We start from the raw sequence: 16,723 nt of genomic DNA, 5'->3' as shown, positions 1-16,723 counted from the left end.
TCTGGATAAACATCCAAATGTGTAAGTGGACCAGCTCACTTGTTGTGTTAAGTAGTTAAGTGAACTTTGGCCAACAAATTTTTTTTGACTGTTTTTAAAATTTGAAATGAAGCAAATAATGCCCTACAGTGACATCTAGTGGGCAGACGGGAGGAAAGCCACACAATTTACTTCTATTTGAATCAGGTAGTCAATATCCACAACCAAACTTCAGTAAAAATCACCATTATGAAATCATGTAAGCTATAAATAGGCCTGACAAATTTACTGTCCATGGAAAAAGACAGAAGTCTAAACATGGCATAAGCATTTTTTTGATTGACACCCATAAAAACTGAGAAACCTAAATATTTTGTTTATAAAGTACTTTTAATATTATCTTGTTCTGTCCAACCGGCCACTTTCCCCTTATAAAGTGACCGGCCAGACAAACCCCCATTCAGCCCGTCCTTCCCCTCATGTTCAGAAACAGGTACACTCCTCAGGTATGATGTTGGGCAGGGTCTCGTATTTGAACGAGTACCCGCCGTCAGACGTAGTGGTGATCCTTAGGGACCTCATGGTCCCCGGAACCGGCGCGCAGCACTGCGCCATGCCCAGCAGGGCGGCCGTCCGGCCCAAGGTCGAGCAGTTCCCGTGGCAGTAGAAGAAGGTGAGCACCTTGGGGTGAACAATCCAGCTGTCCCAGCCCAGCTCCTGGAAGCTGATCTCCACCTGCTCCCTGCGGCAGTCCCCGAGCTGGAGCTCTTCATGGGAGGGCCGCTGGAGGAGGCGGAGGGCAGCGGGGGACCAGGGGATGTTGACGGGGGCCGCTCTGGGGGAACGGACAGGCACTCTGGGCTGAAAGTGGAGATGGAGAAAAGGCGTCTTATCTGGGTTCGTCAGGTGGTGTTGACCTGCTGAGCTCTGGAGCTGCAGCAGAAAGGGGCCCTCAGCCATAAGAGCTAGTACGCTCTCGTCCAGGTCAAAGGTGGTCCAGCCGTCGGGGCTGAGCGCTGTGGGAGCCTGGGCCGCCTGGAGTCGCCGCTGCGCCAAAGTGAGCATGAACAGCAGCGAGGCGTTCACTGCTGGGCCGGCGTAGAACCAGAAGTGAGCTGACGATACTACGGTGTCCTGGAAGGGAATGGACGGCTGGAAGCGATACGACGGTGTACTGCTGCAGTTTCCTCTCGCTTCTGCATCAGCCAGGACGCAGGAGGCATCTGCTGGAGGAACGGAGGGAAGAAATCAAATAAATATCAGGCTTTTACTGACATCTGGTGGCCTGGTGTGGCATAACGGGTCTGAATACAAATCAGGCCTGTCTGAAAGTTTCATTCTTTCTACAAACATGGGAATATATCTGCTTTTCTGTTGAGACTTGATAGAAATGAACATAAAGCCACTGGATGCATGCAGCTGCCCACATGAACAAGCTCAAAGCCTTCTGGGAAAAGGAAAAACGGATCACTAAACACCAAATGATATAAATTTATACCCAATATTTATATCTGATTAAGCACAACCAAGATATCACAGAAAAGCTGTGAAGTTAGCAAATATTTAACATATTGATGAATTATTTTCTTCTGTATTTTAAAACTTCTGTTTCTTAACACTAAACTCAACATTTTGAGCTGGTAAATGTTTTCTAATAGAACATAAATAATTATCACCTGGACTTGGAAAGAGAATCACTTCGGATCTGTCTTGACCCGGTCTGAGTTGCTGACTGACCCGGACCACTCTGCTAGTCCTGGGGACCCTCGCCTGCCAATGCCTGGTCTCTGGCTTTGCTCCTTCCCGATTTGCTCTCTGTACAGCAAGTACCGGAGGCTCCAACAGGCCCAGACCTTCCAGAACCCGCTCCCTGAACCAGGACACCACCACCTCTCTTGGCAGCTTCTCCATACTGCAGACCTGGAGCAGACCTGGGATACAGAAAGCCCCCAGAATGAGGACAGACCAAGACACCATGTTGAATCTGTGAGACCGTCTCTGTTCACACGCTGTTGTTTGGGCTCCGATGCTATCTGTCTGCAGGCAGGAGCTTTCTGTCGCTAAATAGCAAAGAGTGGCCTTGAGCGATGAGAGGTTACACTGTGTTTACTTTTCAGCTGAGTTATTTCTTTTTAGATGTCTTCATCATCCTTTTACTGTATAATATTAGTAAGACTATTGCTTTAAGTATACATTTGATCACTTTTTAAAAAGTAAAAAAAAACAGATCCTATGTAGGTATTGTACAAAGGCTTTTCATTCCATTATCAGCTTTTTGAAATTCAGATTTCTTGCAATCTGGTTCAGGACACAATCTGCTGATAGAACATATTTTGTTTTTTGAACGTGAAACTATAATTTTTAGCGTCAATTTTAACATAATGTGCATTATAATTACAAAAAGTATCTGAGACAAAGTTCAAGTATATGGAAATGCTGGGAATAAGAGCTGTGAGTAAAATGTCCTTTGATGTGAGAATTAGTTAATGTTGCTGAACAGCGACCTTTGTGGTCATATTTGGAGTTGCACTCTGTCTCATATTCTTCCTTGACCTTTCACACCGGTCAGAAAAGAATGCAAAATACATATATATAATTAGATATATAAATAGATTAATGCTAAATTAGCGTCCTTTATCTGATACGGTGACATGGTTTTGTTTTAATTTTGAGAGGGTATTTTTTTTATCTTGGTGACGTTTGAACAAATCGCAAACCATGTCATTGGAGGATGGACACCAAATGAAGGTAATGCAAATTTGAAGTTTTCAAATTTTATATTACATACTGAAAGAATACTTATAGCCTTTCAAATACAGTTTTTTCTCTTAGTGTACAACAGGGATGCTTAGTGGCGGTGTCACTGATCTGGTGACAACCGCAACGTACTTTGTTTTGCATTACAAAATTGCGGTAATTTTCTATTATTTCTGAAAATAACCAGAAAGGTGGTTCGCCCAGGGCACCAAAGAGGCTAGGACTGCCTCTGGGTGGGTATGCTAATGGCTAAAATTGTAGTAATTTATGGTTAAAGCCCAACAAAACTACATGGGTTTTGCCAAAAATGAAAAAATAAAAAAATAAAAAAATGGTACTCTTAAAAACTACTATCCCCCATAAAGTCCAAAGACAAATCATGTCATTGTGGTTTTATTATTATCAATTATTATCAGGTGATTTTAGCTGTGGAAACTGAGCATAGCATAACTAATCAGAGGATATTTATTCTCAAGAAATGTCACACTGAAAACTATCGGAAATGCAATTTTTAACCCACACTCGTTGAAACATAATTTAAACATTCCTTAATGTTGAAATTTCATTTTGAACTTCGTGCCAACAATTATTTCTTCTGCTTACCCACCAGATGGCGCTACTTGTTCCTGTTCAGAGCGTGCAATATTTCTCACTTTTTACTTTTCTGTAAAGGTTCTTTACTACTGCAATAAATGTATAATGCTAAATAAAGCTATGCGTGGGCACATCACACACAAGTTTTTGTAAATTTTCTTAGTTTTTATTTAGTTATTCACAAAAGTAGTGAGGATACGTTAAGATACATTTAAAGGGTCCAACTCACCTAAACAAATGTAATATTTGGATGTATTTTTCATGCTGATGTTGCTTTGAAAGGCCAAACTGTATAAAGTGGGGGAAAAATATCTATAACACATTTACTGAGAAGGTGATGTTTGTGTCTATAGACACTTACCGGTAAGTGTGATTTTTCTAAATTTTAATATCTGATGATGGAAAAAAAAAAAATCCAACAAGATAACTAATAATAAGAGTTCAAATACTAAAAAATAATGGAAGTTTGTGGTTGGAATGCAATGAAACGTGAAAAAGTTGCAGTACTAACTGGTTGCTAATAATGGCTGTATCATAAATTATTGAGTGTTGTCCATTTATGTATCAAACTAGAAATGACAATTTTAATGGCAAGGAGGGAAAAACCATCCTAAGCTAAGTTATATCATTGTCCTACAGGATGAATCCCAAAGTCCTGTCTTTATTCTTAGGTTTTCTTTTTATAGAAACTCCAACTGTCCCACTTTGACTCTCTCCGCCTTCCACACACACACACGCACACACACACACACACACACACAGACCCCACATGTACTGTACATTGCCTGATAGTATTATCTAAAGGGCTTGGAAGTGTGTGTGTGTGTGCGTGTGTGTGTGTGTGTATGAGTGTGAGAATAGGTCATAAAAGGCAGTCCAAGAAATGTGACCTATATGTGCAGCTGTCGCCCCCAACCCAACGGAGGTTGGTGGGGGTGAAGAAGTAACACTGGAGGGAGATGGTTAACATGAGCTTATTTAACTACCTGGAAGCCTAAAAAGATTAAAAGTGTTGCTTTCAGGAAGCACTTAAAGGTGGAACAACATAAAGGCCTGAGCAGACTGACATTTAGTGAAAATGACCTCCCTCCCTTTCTGGGAGTTCTTCAGCAGGGTTAAAGCTGCTGAAGGGAACCATGGCAGTGGCTGCTAATGCTTCATGATCTAGGGTGGACTTACGCCGAAAGTCTGGGCTTGCTGAAGGACAAATGCTTTGAGATGAAATATTTGGCTCTTGTTACCCTAACTTGGACTTTGTGGGGATGTCCAAAGGAATTTCTTACAGCCTTTGTAGCAAAACGAAGGTAAGATTACTTTCTGATTACCATATTAGTAGAATGAGTATCTTTTGAACATGTCCGTATAATTTGCTGATAGTTGTTCTGTTCAGTTGTTGTCCTTGTGTTCTTCATTTTGACACAAACATAATATAGGATGGTTAATGTAAGGCTGCAAATAAAATAACTTTATTTCAATCGAGATATGTTTGTCGTAAACTATCACAGCAAACACTAAATGGGTTTCCAGTTTCCTCTAACCAAACAAGTTTACGCTAAAGGTTAAAAGGTTGAAAATCCACCTGTCAGGAGCTTGGACACCAGTCAGCCTATGTCTATTTGCAGTTTGCTACAGATCCTGTGCTGAAAGCCTGGAGGATGTTTGGAAAATGCAGAATGAAGATTAAATCACATGTTCAATGAGCTGAGCTTACTGTACTGAGGTCTGTATTCCATTGTAGACCTTTTCATAATTCCCTCCTTAGTTTGTGAGTTTACATTGTTACTGCTGTTGTAAAAGCAAGTTGGCTAACATTAGCAAGTTAGCTACAAGGCAAATAAACATACTTTATACTAAAACTAGTGTAAATGTCTAATGTCAAATCGGATAACACAACCTGCTTGCTGCTATTATTTCCAGCCGCATATTATTAACAAATTAAAACACACCTGGTTCGTTAAAATGTCAACATTAGCTAACCTGTTCAACTTAGCATGTTGCCAAGTGAACTATTATTTAATAACTCAATGTACGAGGCTAAAAGCATCATATATGCTCAAAAATTCTTGTGAATTATCTTTGAAGTCTGTTCCCCGAAATTCTGTGTTAAGAGAAGCATAAGTTTAAAAAAAAATGCTGCCAATGTCGGAAGGGCTAACACAAGCTGCTTGCTTGCTATTATTTCTAGCTACAGAATAACAAATTTTAATAGGTAATACTTACTAAAATGTCAACATTATCTAACCTTTTTACATTAGCATGTTGGCTAACAGTAGTAAGTTGGTTTGTATTTAAATACTTCATGTACAAGCTAAAAGCATTTTATATGCAAAAACTAGCAAAAATATTAACCTTAGCTAATCTAACATTATGTTGGCTCACCATAGCAACTTGCTGCTAAGTATTTACATATTACATTTACATTACTTATAGCATTTTGTGGTATGTTTCTATATTGCCAACACTAGCAAGTTGGCTAATTATTCAAACCTGGCTAAAAAGTTTGCTAAAATCATCTTGCATGCTAAAATTACCTAAAATCTCTATGTTAGCTAAAAGAAAATTTCCTAATGGCATCAGGAAAATAAAAAAAATGTAAAAAGAAATTTATAAATAATAATACAAAAAGTTAAATATAATAGTCAGACAAAAAAATAATCTACCAAACACAAACTTCCTTAGATCACTTGTAAATAATTTTGATTGTCAGGACTCAGAAGGAAGTTCACTTATTTAGACTGCGTGAGTAACCAGTCTCAGTTGACAAGTAATGTTGATTTATTACACAGTAAAGCCTGTGTATGTGTGTTTTGGTCATTGCAGCATCCGGTGTGTTGGTCCACGTTGAACACCTATAAAGACAAGCAGATGCCTAAAGCAGTGAAGTCTTCCAGAGGAGATGTTTAATAAATGCAGCTCATTTTTATGCCTCTGTCAATAACCAGAGAAGCGGGAAAGTTTGGAAGGAAGTTCCAAGGGAAATCAAAATGGCAGGCCGCTCACAGTCGAGTCCCTGTTCCACCATACCCTCCAAGAAGGCCAAAACCAAAGGCGCACAAAATCTCCAGAATCATGAAGGTGAATCTCAAGAAACGTCAGCTCCAGTTTTCATCCGCAAGCTCCGTAAGGCTGCAGTGGGAACAGGTTGTGATATCCGTCTCAGGGTGTCAGTGTCAGGACATCCTAAACCTTCGTTGACATGGTACCACAACGATGAGCTGATCTCCCCCGCAGAAGCTCATGATTCAGGTGGACTGTGGATCCGGGACTGCCGCACCAACGATGCTGGCCTGTACACCTGCGTGGCGTCCAATGACCTGGGAGAGGCAAGCTGTAGTGCAGTGTTGGCTGTTATGGACCTAGGTGAAGGTAAGCACTTTTTATTCTTAAGTAACAAATATTCCATAAAGATCTTTTTTTTAAAAAAAAAAACCCAACATAATCGCAGTTTGTAAAAGCAGACCTGGGTAAAATAAAAGGTAATTCAGGAGGGGATTTTAAAGCATATCGTCTGTGGCTCTGCCAGTAAGAGCTGACACACACACGGTCCAACTGGTCTACCACTCAACATCTCCACCTCTTTCTCTTTCATTCGACTCATTTGAATTTGGTACTAACAATCACCCCTTACATTCTGTCTTTAGCTGCCATTTTTAAGTACAGTAAAGCATTTAGACTCTTTCTTTTTTCCGCATTTTGTCAAACAACTTCAATGTATTTAATTGTAGAGACCTCAATAAGAGTCAAAGTATTTTGAGCATTTTGACAATCGCAGATTGGCAATCTCCGTCACAGATTGTCAATTAGGTTTATGCCTAGACTTTGACTAGGCCATTTAATGAAGTTTTCTTTCAGAAATGACGTATATGATCCACATTCCATCTTCCCATTAACTCAAACCAGGTTCCTTATGCTGAAGAAAAGCATCACAGCATGAGCCTGCCACCACCATGTTTATCTATGTGGATAAAATGCAGTGTTTTGCCCATGAAAGTGTGTTTTCCTACTTTGTGTTTGCCTGTTAAATGAAATCCTAATTTAATATAACTTTCATCTGAGTTCTGTTCTCTCAAAGGCAGTTTATTAAGTCTGTCCGTTTTCTCTTGTTGCTCTGAGCATTTTGGATAAAACTCTACCTTTTAATTTAACAGCCGGGGGACAGCTAAATCAATTTCCGAGGCTTTAGCTGTTTTCTTATCGTTCCAACCCCTGCCTGCCTCGTACTTCTCGCTCTTCTCCTTCTGCCTGTGGTTATTTATAGACTGGTATTTGCCGTGGCAGCTCCCGACGCTTGTGCTGTGGTGATATGTGTGGCCGCCGCCGTCCCCCCCTTCTCCGATGGCACGGAGGGACATAATTATAGCCTCCGTCACACTCCGTCACTATCAGCGTGACGAAAAAGAGACGGTGATGTTTGTTAGTGTATCTGCTGGGGTCGGGTTTGAAGAGCCGAGCATCGCTCACCGAGTCAGTCTGGGGATGAATGAGAGGTCATCTGTCAGTCTGGAAAAGTCTGGATGCTATTTTCCAGATTTAGACAGAAGATTCATACTTTCCTCTTTAGCTCTTAACCCTTCTCTTTCTATCCTGATCTCTATTTTTCACCCTTAAGTCCTTTCTTCATTATTTAATTCACTCTCTATTTCCTCGTGTCCTTCAAACCTCAAGCCATTCCTGCTCTTCCCCCTGTTCTTGTGACTTCCTTGAGTTCTTCTTACTGTCTTCCCTTTTATCCTTGTGTCCTTCTTTCTTCCTTAATTCTCTCCTACTTCCTTCTCTTGTGGCCTTCTTTTTTCCATTTCTTCCTACTGTCCTTCTTTTAGCCCTTTGTTTCTCAAGTCCACTGTTTTTGTGTCTTTCCTTCTCCCTTAAGGTATACTTACTGTTTTTGGTTCTGTCCTTGTGTTGTTTCTTCCTCAGTTCATTCCAACTGTCTTCCCTTATGTCCTTTCTTCCTTTTTTGAGCTCTTGTCTTTCCATCTTCTCCCTTCTTGAATCCCTCCTGCTGTCTTCTCTTGCCTTCTGACAAATTCCTAGAATTCTTTCTTCTTTTTGCACTCAGTCACTCCTTCCTTCTTTATTTCCGCCTGTCTTCCCTTCACATATATCACATATATTGTTAATAAATCGTAATCATTTACTATTTTAAAACTGGTGCATAGGATTAACATTTTGGAGCTGACAAAAGAAAGTTGAGAAATAGGAATGGGTACATGTGATATTAGTTTGCGCTGTCTTGACTACAGCAGTGTTGGAATCCCCACCAGGCCTTTGCCTTTTCACTCACCGTCGGACTTGAAGTCGACTCTTGAATCTATTTTCTGATAAGATGTGTGAATTCTTGAAGGGTGGCAGAGAGGGCTTGTTTCTGACGCGTCCAAGTCAGTAGGTTTCTGTGTGTCAACTTTTTGTTCTAGTAGCCGTCTCTGACAACGGCCCGAGGAGTTTCCCCCTGTCCTCACATTCAGCTGTAGATGTTTGAGGGGTTTATTGGCTGTGCAATCCACAGTATCTCATTGAGATCAAGAACTGTACGCTGATGTTTAATTTCTTCATTTTTAGCCAGTCTTTTGGCTCCCGGTCATGTTGGACGGTCCAGTTCTGCTTCAGTATTTACTTTCTCATATGAGACGGTAGATCGATGTGTCATCACACATCCTACCGCGAATCCTCAAGGTCACACAGGAATCTCTTTTTGTTAGTCTACTTGATTGGTCGCTCTCCAATCATTGGAGATGTGAAGAATGTGCCATTTGTAATTAAACCATGACTCTTCCAGCTCTATGCTTCACAGTTGGCTTGAGGCTTATGAATATCTAAACTACATACTGAATTATCACTCGTGTATTTGTCAATGTATCAAGAAATGTCTTCATCACTAGTTTTAATTCGACCAGCTATCACAGATTTGTTCATGAACTGCTTTAAGGCTTCTGTGCCACTCTTCATTTCTCTCAGCTTTCAGCTAAGGAGGACAGCAAACGGTTTGTGGGTCTAATCTGTGTGTGGGTGGGGGGTGTGCAGCCGGAGGGGTTGTACTACATCGGACCTGAAATAGACCGCTAACGCTTGCTGTGGGAGATGGGTCTTCAGGTGAGGGCAAGAAAAGAAGTCATGGAGGACAGCTTGAAGGAAAAACGGCCTTGAAGTAATTTGTAAAGGAAGTCACCAATGGACATAGCGGTTATTGTGGCGAGAAGGAGACAGAAGGTTTTGTCCTGTATGAGAAAAAGATGAGTCATGTTGCGGAAGGAGCTGCTAGATGCACGGAAGTCTTTGAGGAGCTCTGGTGAAGGCTTGAGTGGGCCAAGAAGCAAGAAACAGAGAGGTGAGTGGGATAGCAGTCAGATATTACCTCAGAGTTTTGGTTACTGGATACTATCAGAAAGTCTATTTACTTGTGAACTTTAGGAGCAATGGAAACGACTTGGAAATTCAGTCTTGGTCTGTTGTCCAAATTTGATTCAGGAAACACCATTTGTAGCTAGCAACAGCAGCACTTGAATGTGAGTATTTCCCTTCAATTACAGTTATGTGAAATGAAAAGTTTCAAGTTATTTGACTTTTCTTCCCCCAAAAAACATTCATTTTATTGAATCTCTCTTAGGATGCTAGAAATTATTATTTGCTACCAGCCTTGCTTACAAAGTCACCTTCGATTCTGGCATAGAAATGACCAATAGATGATTTTACATTCTGCAGACATTAAAGTAAAGTGGATTAAGGGCTGCAGCATGCCGAATAAGATCCTCAGCTGGGGTGAGGCAGCTGAGGCAACATCTGAAGCAAACGGTGTGTTTGTGTTGTGTTCTGGCGGTATATAGCCATCCACAGGAATCCTGGGGGATTGGATCAGGATTAGGTGGTAGCATCGGGTTGCACTGTCGCTGTCAACAGCAGCCTCCGTCATTCTGAGCTTCAAAGTTAGCTTTCACTTTATGTTGAGCTGAAGAACAGCGCTGGGTTTTCAGGGGTTGCGCTAAAAGAGTCCGCTTGATTGAAGGCAACAAATATGCGTTTGAATAATTGACCTTTCTTGAATATAAAAAGACTGCATCACTAAGTTACTTGTTTGCCCCAAACTCCTCCAAGCCAGCAGCAGCAATGAGCAGACACCCAGTCGAAGGGCACAACAGCCGAGCTCCTACGTGTGGCTGTGATCGCATAAAAGAGTGGGAGGTTCTTAAAGAGACAGAAGCCCAATTTTAAGGCGTCAAATTTCTCTTAAGTCATGTTTGATACATTCAGCATTTTCATAACTGAAGGTAACATAGTTACTTTTTTGTGTTCTAAAATTGAAAATACATAAAAGCTCCCCTTTCATTACTAATATATTTAATAGAAAGCAGAAAAAGCTGAAATACTTTGGCAAAATGCGATTTGATACGTTACTTCTAAGGCCACCAATCCAGGTGGATCGTTTATTTTCCTTAGCGCTGATTGGCTGGAAATAAGGAAGACTATGGATGCTAGTTTCTGTGGTAGAGCTAAGACTCTTATATTTATATATATTTAGTGTTTGAACTAAAAAAAAGAAAAGAAAAAAAAAACGCAGTCATGAAAGTGTTTAGAGGGAGTCCCAGGTATTCAGCTCTTCACCTGACCCCTCACCCCTCGACTGCACTGTAAACCTGATATGAATCAAACTATAAAAGCATTTTATTTGAAGGTGTGTGCATAAGACTGACGTGACACTGTCATAAACCTGACATAACATGACGAACATGAAGGAGTCTTCATGAATGTTTATGACTTTCGGTAAATAATGGCACTTTTAATGCAAAGTTGGCTCTTTATTGACTTTTAATGTAACTTTTATTGCAACTTTGCATTAAAAGCGCAAAGGGAAAAGTGACATAACAGCATGTTCACGACAGCTGTTATGTCATGTTTATGACAGTGTAATGTCAGTCTTATGCACACGCCTTCAAATAAAGTGTTACCACATTACTCAGTTGTGACTTACAAGTTAATTAAAAGGGAGAGTTTTGCATTTTTTTCCATTCTGTTGTATATTAAAAAGTTGTTAGAGCATGATTTATGTCACTGTAATGAAGAGATCTTCATTACTGGGACTATTTTACATATATGGGTTTGGGAGAGGCCATTGAAAGGACTAGGGGGGGAATTGTTTATGGGTTTTGTGGTGTTTATTTAAGGTGTAATGATAAAATGGAAAATATTTATAAAAAGTAAATAGAAGTATTATATTTAATAAAATGTATTTTATGTAAATAGGTGGAGATTGATTAAGGGATTCCCCTGTGAATTTAATATGGTTTGGTCTGTCACAGCTGGGACTATTTAAGACTGCAGTTTCAGCTGTGAAGGGTGTTGATGCTGTGTGAAAAATAAACTGCTGCTGTTCTCCACCTGACTCTGGCTCAAGACTCATACTCACTGAACAAAAATCCAACCGCTAAAGGTCGTCTTGTCACAGTCACTCTGCATGATTGGTGAATGAAGGAAAACACTATGAAAGCCAAAGCCATCTTGAATTTACAACACCTGCTTCCATCGGACCAATCATATTTCTGCTCAGAGGCGGTGATGTAACAGCAGCAGAATGTGTTTTGTGTTGCAGCGATTATGGCAGGCCTGCTGCTGATGAAGCTGCGTGTCAGGAAAGCATCCATCACAGTCGCTCCTCACAAAGCAATCCCCGACACTAAATCGATGGCTTTCCGTGAAGTCTGTGCCCTCCTTGTTGTTTTAAGCAAATGAAAGCGTGGCACCTGTCCGGACCGCTTTCAGGCTCGGTGCGTCTCCCCGGCCGGTTCTGCCTCCAAACAGCAGGCTTAGGGCTCGGCCGTCTTAAGTGCTGCTCTCAGATTCAGGGGATAATAAATGACATGCACCACAGACATCAAATTATTTTCTCTTAATGGCTGCCATTCCATGATATAATGTCAGAAACTGGTTAAAACTGGCTTGTTGTGGCTCAGAATCCGCCCTTTGCCGGCACATTAGTCTTTTATTGGCCGATGCCTGTGTTATGATGGGCTTATTGATTCAGGGGCGTTGGAACTGCTACTTGGGGGTGTATCCCATATCACGCATAAAGCATTGCTATTGATCGCTTGACTTTCTGCTGGAGTGAGTGGCTCTGGCTGGTGATGGATGGAGGAGGACGGAGGTGAGCAGGAGGAGGTTGGTTAAAATAACATTTGGAGACTGCAGCACGCTCCATCTGCAGGAGGATTCGGTGAATCCTTCAAATGAAAATCTGTTTCCAGGGAAAAAAGAGGCAGACAGGATGGAGTTAACGACCGGAGCAAACATGCGGGTCGGCAGAACGGCTCTTGATTCACGGTGGTGGGGGTAAATCTCACATTGATCCTGTGTTTACAAGACCATAAACGGAAACAGAAATCACTTGATCACGGCGGGAAACAACTTTGTTCAGCAAAGTGAAGTGAGCAGCGAATGGTGGAAGTTCTGAGTCGATAAACGGAGGGAGTCGTGCGATCTGAGCTGATAGACGGAGAGCACGGTGGGACGACAACCGTTTGGAGCACATATGCTGCTCTTATTACAAAAACCAGTTTTAGAGAAAGCATGTGTAACAAGAAAGGCCAAATCATCAATTTTGTTCTTACTGGGCTATGGATCAGAATTTGTATACTTAAGTAATACAAATTCAGCTTGTTTTCCTCATTAACAACAAGCTATCAACAACAATTTGTTTTCCACTTGAGAAAAAAGTTTGCACACCCTTCCCTTCTAATACTTAGAATTACTTCCCCCACCTCTGCAGACTTTGATTAGCATCCTGCAGCCTGCTTTCAGGGTGAACACAAACCTCAAGGATTTTATTGCCACTTTGTTTGACATACAACACAAAGTGGTTCATAGTTCCGCCTCACTGTGAAACCGGACCATGTTTCTTCTACCGGTGTCTTACTGTATGGGACATCTAGAGGTACTGAACATCAATCTTTAAATCCTCCTAAAGATTCTTAGTTGGATTCAGGACTTTGTCGTTCAAACACTGCTATTTTTTTCATTTTGTACTAATAAATCTACGAATAACACTCCTTTGGTATTATTCTGCCATCGTCTTGTCTCAATGTGGAGATTGTGAGTCCAGGATGATTCACAGTACTAGTTTTCCTCCATGTTGATTTGAGATGAACCCTAGATTCTTCTGTTTCTCACAACAATCCACCAGGAGTTTGGGACGGAATCTGCTTGGAATAATTGCGCGCTCCTCCAGCTGCCTCAGACCATCATCTTGTCACTAGTTAAAACTTAACAGAGAGGAAACATAGTAGATACTTATTTTAATGACTTCTGCTTTTTGCTGGACAGCAAACCCAGAGGAGAAGAGGATTTCAGAGGGAGCTGGTGAAGCGGTTTCTTTTGAATCTGTGATTGCTCGTATTTAGAAGGAATCTGTTTATCCCCCTTGATTCTCTGGTAATTCCCTTTTCCCGTTTCTGCTCTTTATCCCCGTCGTTCCGCCCTGCCACCCCACAAAAACACACCCCCGCGCTCCGGTGAATCCCAGTGTTCTGTGTCTCTCCTCTCTTCCTCCTCACATTTTCCCTCTTTCGTCAATGCAATCAAGAGAAGACCCGTGCACACACCAGGCTCTGATTTCCGCCTCCCCTTGCCCCCCCCTTCTTGTTTTAAGTGCGCTCTCGAACGAGGGAGAGCAGGCAGAAAGTGGGGGTCGATGGAGAAAGCAGCCCCCTACGTCACAGAGAGACGCTCCTCACAGATAAACACTCGGACACAAAGACACCAGCATCTCTGCTCTCACCGCCTCGCCTCCAGATCGGAGCAGAAACACACCCACGCACAAACACGCAGCCGCATCCTCCTTTATTTCATACCCCCTCCTCAAATCTTGATCTCTGTCGTTGTCGACCCTTGTGCAACACGCCGCAGCTTCTGATTTTCTTATCGTTTCCGAGGGAAGGTTGTTTTTGTGAACTGGAGCCACAGGTAACCTGATTTTGCTCGAAACGAGGCGCCACTTGAAGATGAAGAAGATCTGGTCCAAGAAAAGATTTCAGGTGAGTTTGCTTCATTATTTTTGGAGCAGTATCAATCAATCAACGCCGTGTTTTATAGATATTTTTTGCATATCTCTTAAAAGACATGCCACACCCATTTTCCTTATACGTGTGCTTTTAATCGAAAACAGAAGATTAAAGTAAATATGAATGGAAAGATTGCTTTTCGGAAAAGTTGCGGGAGTAAACGTAGACAGTTCTGAAGGGGAAAAGAAAAGCACAAGCGCTGAAACAGTGGATAAATATTGTGATCAGAAACGTCTCAGTTTAGGAACTGAAATTCAAGGTGAAGGTAGTTAACACCCCGCGCCATCCCCTTCAAAAGGACAGTCTGTCTCCGTGGTCTTAATTCCAAATTTCCTGCTTTATATTTTCCAACATGACGATATAAGCAGTCCTCAGAGATTTCTGCTACAATAATAACTAATTCATTTGCTCAGGTTTCACAAATTTGGGGCAGATGAAAAAGTGTGTCAGTAGGCTACGCTCTGTGGAGACATGGGAACCAGGCCAGCGATGCACAAGGATGAAGTGAGCAAAAGCGGTGGCTCAGGATGGTGCCGAAGCTCGCTTTGCTTCTTTATCAAGACTAAATGTGCTTTCTAGCTCTTATACCTCTTACCAGAATCTGGATTGCTCCCCCTACAATCCAAATACAAATGTTACCAAATCCGAGGCTGGGTTTTGCTGATATGATCCCTTTGGGATCACAACAAAACGGAACCGTGACAAAGACAGAAGCTTATAGGAGGATGTGTCAAACGGCAGTTAATCGAATTACTTGAAATGACTCAAAAAGCAGCAATCATTGGGATTGGAGTTGGGGGGGGGGAGATAAGTGCAAAGTGAGTCATTTCACTTCTGCTACTTTTGCTTTCTGTCCACTGAAAAGCAGTGAGTCATTCCGAGGAGCTCTCTGTGGAGCTGATTGACAGTCTGGCCAGAAAGGAATCTTTTCAGCTGCTTTATCAGCATGGCTGCTCTTTAAAAAAAAAACACATACAGCCTGGAGGACTGGGTACGCGTCTGCTTTATAGGGGCTCGTCTGATCTTTTTACAGTCAAATATTGTCATTGCAAATGGTTAGAATTTGAAGCTGCTAATACAACAGAGCTTGGACAAAGTATACAAAAAAAATTGCTAAAGAATTGTACCAGAATTGAAAATACATACATGAAAATAAATACAATCTAGTGTACCTCTGAGATCAGATTCATCCTTTCCTGTTGTTGCAGCTCCTAGAGTTTTAACTTTAAAAATTAAGTCAAATGAATCGTGTCAAATAAAAACCACAGTGCTGAAAAAGATTACGAATAACCAATGCCAACATTTTGGCATTGGTAACAGTTGTTTTTTTTTCAACTTGGTGCATAACCAGTAATATTTGGAGTAAGCTCAGAATCCAAGTATTTAATTATCCCAAATATTCTTTCACACAACTCTATCTGTGTTTAATCTGTAATCAGTGTTGAGTAATCTAGTCCAGGAGTGCCGTGTCTGTTTATTAATGCTAGCTAATTCTGGTAATCCCGGCACCAAAAAACGCATTGAAAATGACTCCCTCTTCTGTACTATAAAGTTTTCACAAATTTCTAAATGTGTTCAGAGTAGAATTCTGAAATTGTGAACACATGATGATCAAATGCAGTCCAGAGACTTTAAAGACTGTTAAATGACCTTTAAATAAGTGCTTAGAAAAGCTACAAAGCCGAAATCAATTTCAGTGTCATTTGTGGCCAACAGCTAGCCACTTGCGTTACTTTAACTCTGCTTTACAATTTATTTGTCACTTGTCACAGTTTTGTTTTTCTATCAAATGTAAAAAAACAACAACTATGCTACCACACAAAGCAATTTAAAAGTGGCAGATTCTGTTGCTAGCTAATGGGACCAGACATCCTCTTTTTTTTGTTAATTCTGTCAACACAAGCGAACAACAACAAGAACTACTTCTTTTGTGTCTTTAAAGTAATAGTTACGAACAAAGATAAAACACGGTGTTAATGTTAAATCACTCATTTTCACATTTAGTGCTTATAGTGCTAGCATACTTGTTAGCTAGCTTACTCTTGTAAGTTATAATGCTCGCTATAGTGCTAGCTTACCTGTAAGTACAAACACCTCATAGCTGACAGTGAGGAGTGGGGGAAAATTTTCCTCAGAGAGATGTCAAAAATGGTATACAGCTATATAAAAATAGAAATAACTGAATATTTCATGGTTTCTTCTTGTTTTCCACTACTGTAAATGGCAACATATTTTGTTCCAAGTAATTTGCTGAATAATACATTATGGTTTTGTGTGTTATTTCAGAGAACTGGGCATTCCACTCGGACATTTGGCAGATTCACCCATGGTGTGTTGTCAGTATGAGC

General features: G+C 41.0%; 2 protein-coding genes across 11 annotated transcripts in view; one reads left to right on the top strand and one right to left on the bottom strand.

Moving 5' to 3' along the window:
• Positions 1-271: 271 nt before the first annotated feature.
• On the bottom strand, positions 272-5,639 carry inha (inhibin subunit alpha). Of its 3 annotated transcripts, XM_044109493.1 has the most exons (3): positions 5,551-5,639; positions 1,656-1,910; positions 273-1,205 (listed from the first exon to the last, which is right to left on the bottom strand). In XM_044109493.1, exons 2-3 carry the CDS (start codon positions 1,888-1,890, stop codon positions 463-465), a joined length of 978 nt encoding a protein of 325 aa, XP_043965428.1. In that variant the 5' UTR covers positions 1,891-1,910; positions 5,551-5,639; the 3' UTR covers positions 273-462. The 3 variants fall into 3 exon arrangements, with proteins under 3 accessions (XP_043965427.1, XP_043965428.1, XP_043965426.1); XM_044109492.1 differs by lacking the exon at positions 5,551-5,639 and having other exon boundaries at positions 272-1,202; positions 1,656-2,125; XM_044109491.1 differs by lacking the exon at positions 5,551-5,639 and having other exon boundaries at positions 274-1,205; positions 1,656-2,122.
• Positions 4,268-16,723, top strand: part of LOC122827018 (striated muscle preferentially expressed protein kinase-like) — a 43,659-nt gene continuing 31,203 nt past the window's right edge. For 2 of the 8 annotated variants that reach the window (XM_044109483.1, XM_044109481.1), the window contains exons 1-3: positions 4,268-4,634; positions 4,953-5,050; positions 6,151-6,696. In XM_044109483.1, the coding sequence (XP_043965418.1) occupies positions 6,315-6,696 (382 nt within the window). In that variant the 5' untranslated portion in view covers positions 4,268-4,634; positions 4,953-5,050; positions 6,151-6,314. Of the gene's footprint in view, positions 4,635-4,952; positions 5,051-6,150; positions 6,697-9,435; positions 9,656-14,055; positions 14,349-16,661; positions 16,705-16,723 lie in introns of those variants that run through there. The other 6 variants (XM_044109488.1, XM_044109486.1, XM_044109482.1 and 3 more) reach the window with 5 other exon arrangements.

Source organism: Gambusia affinis, linkage group LG24, assembly GCF_019740435.1.
Source record: "Gambusia affinis linkage group LG24, SWU_Gaff_1.0, whole genome shotgun sequence".
Classification (NCBI taxonomy): domain Eukaryota; kingdom Metazoa; phylum Chordata; class Actinopteri; order Cyprinodontiformes; family Poeciliidae; genus Gambusia; species Gambusia affinis.
Note: the sequence above shows the minus strand (reverse complement) of the source record. Positions and strands in the feature narration are given on the sequence as shown.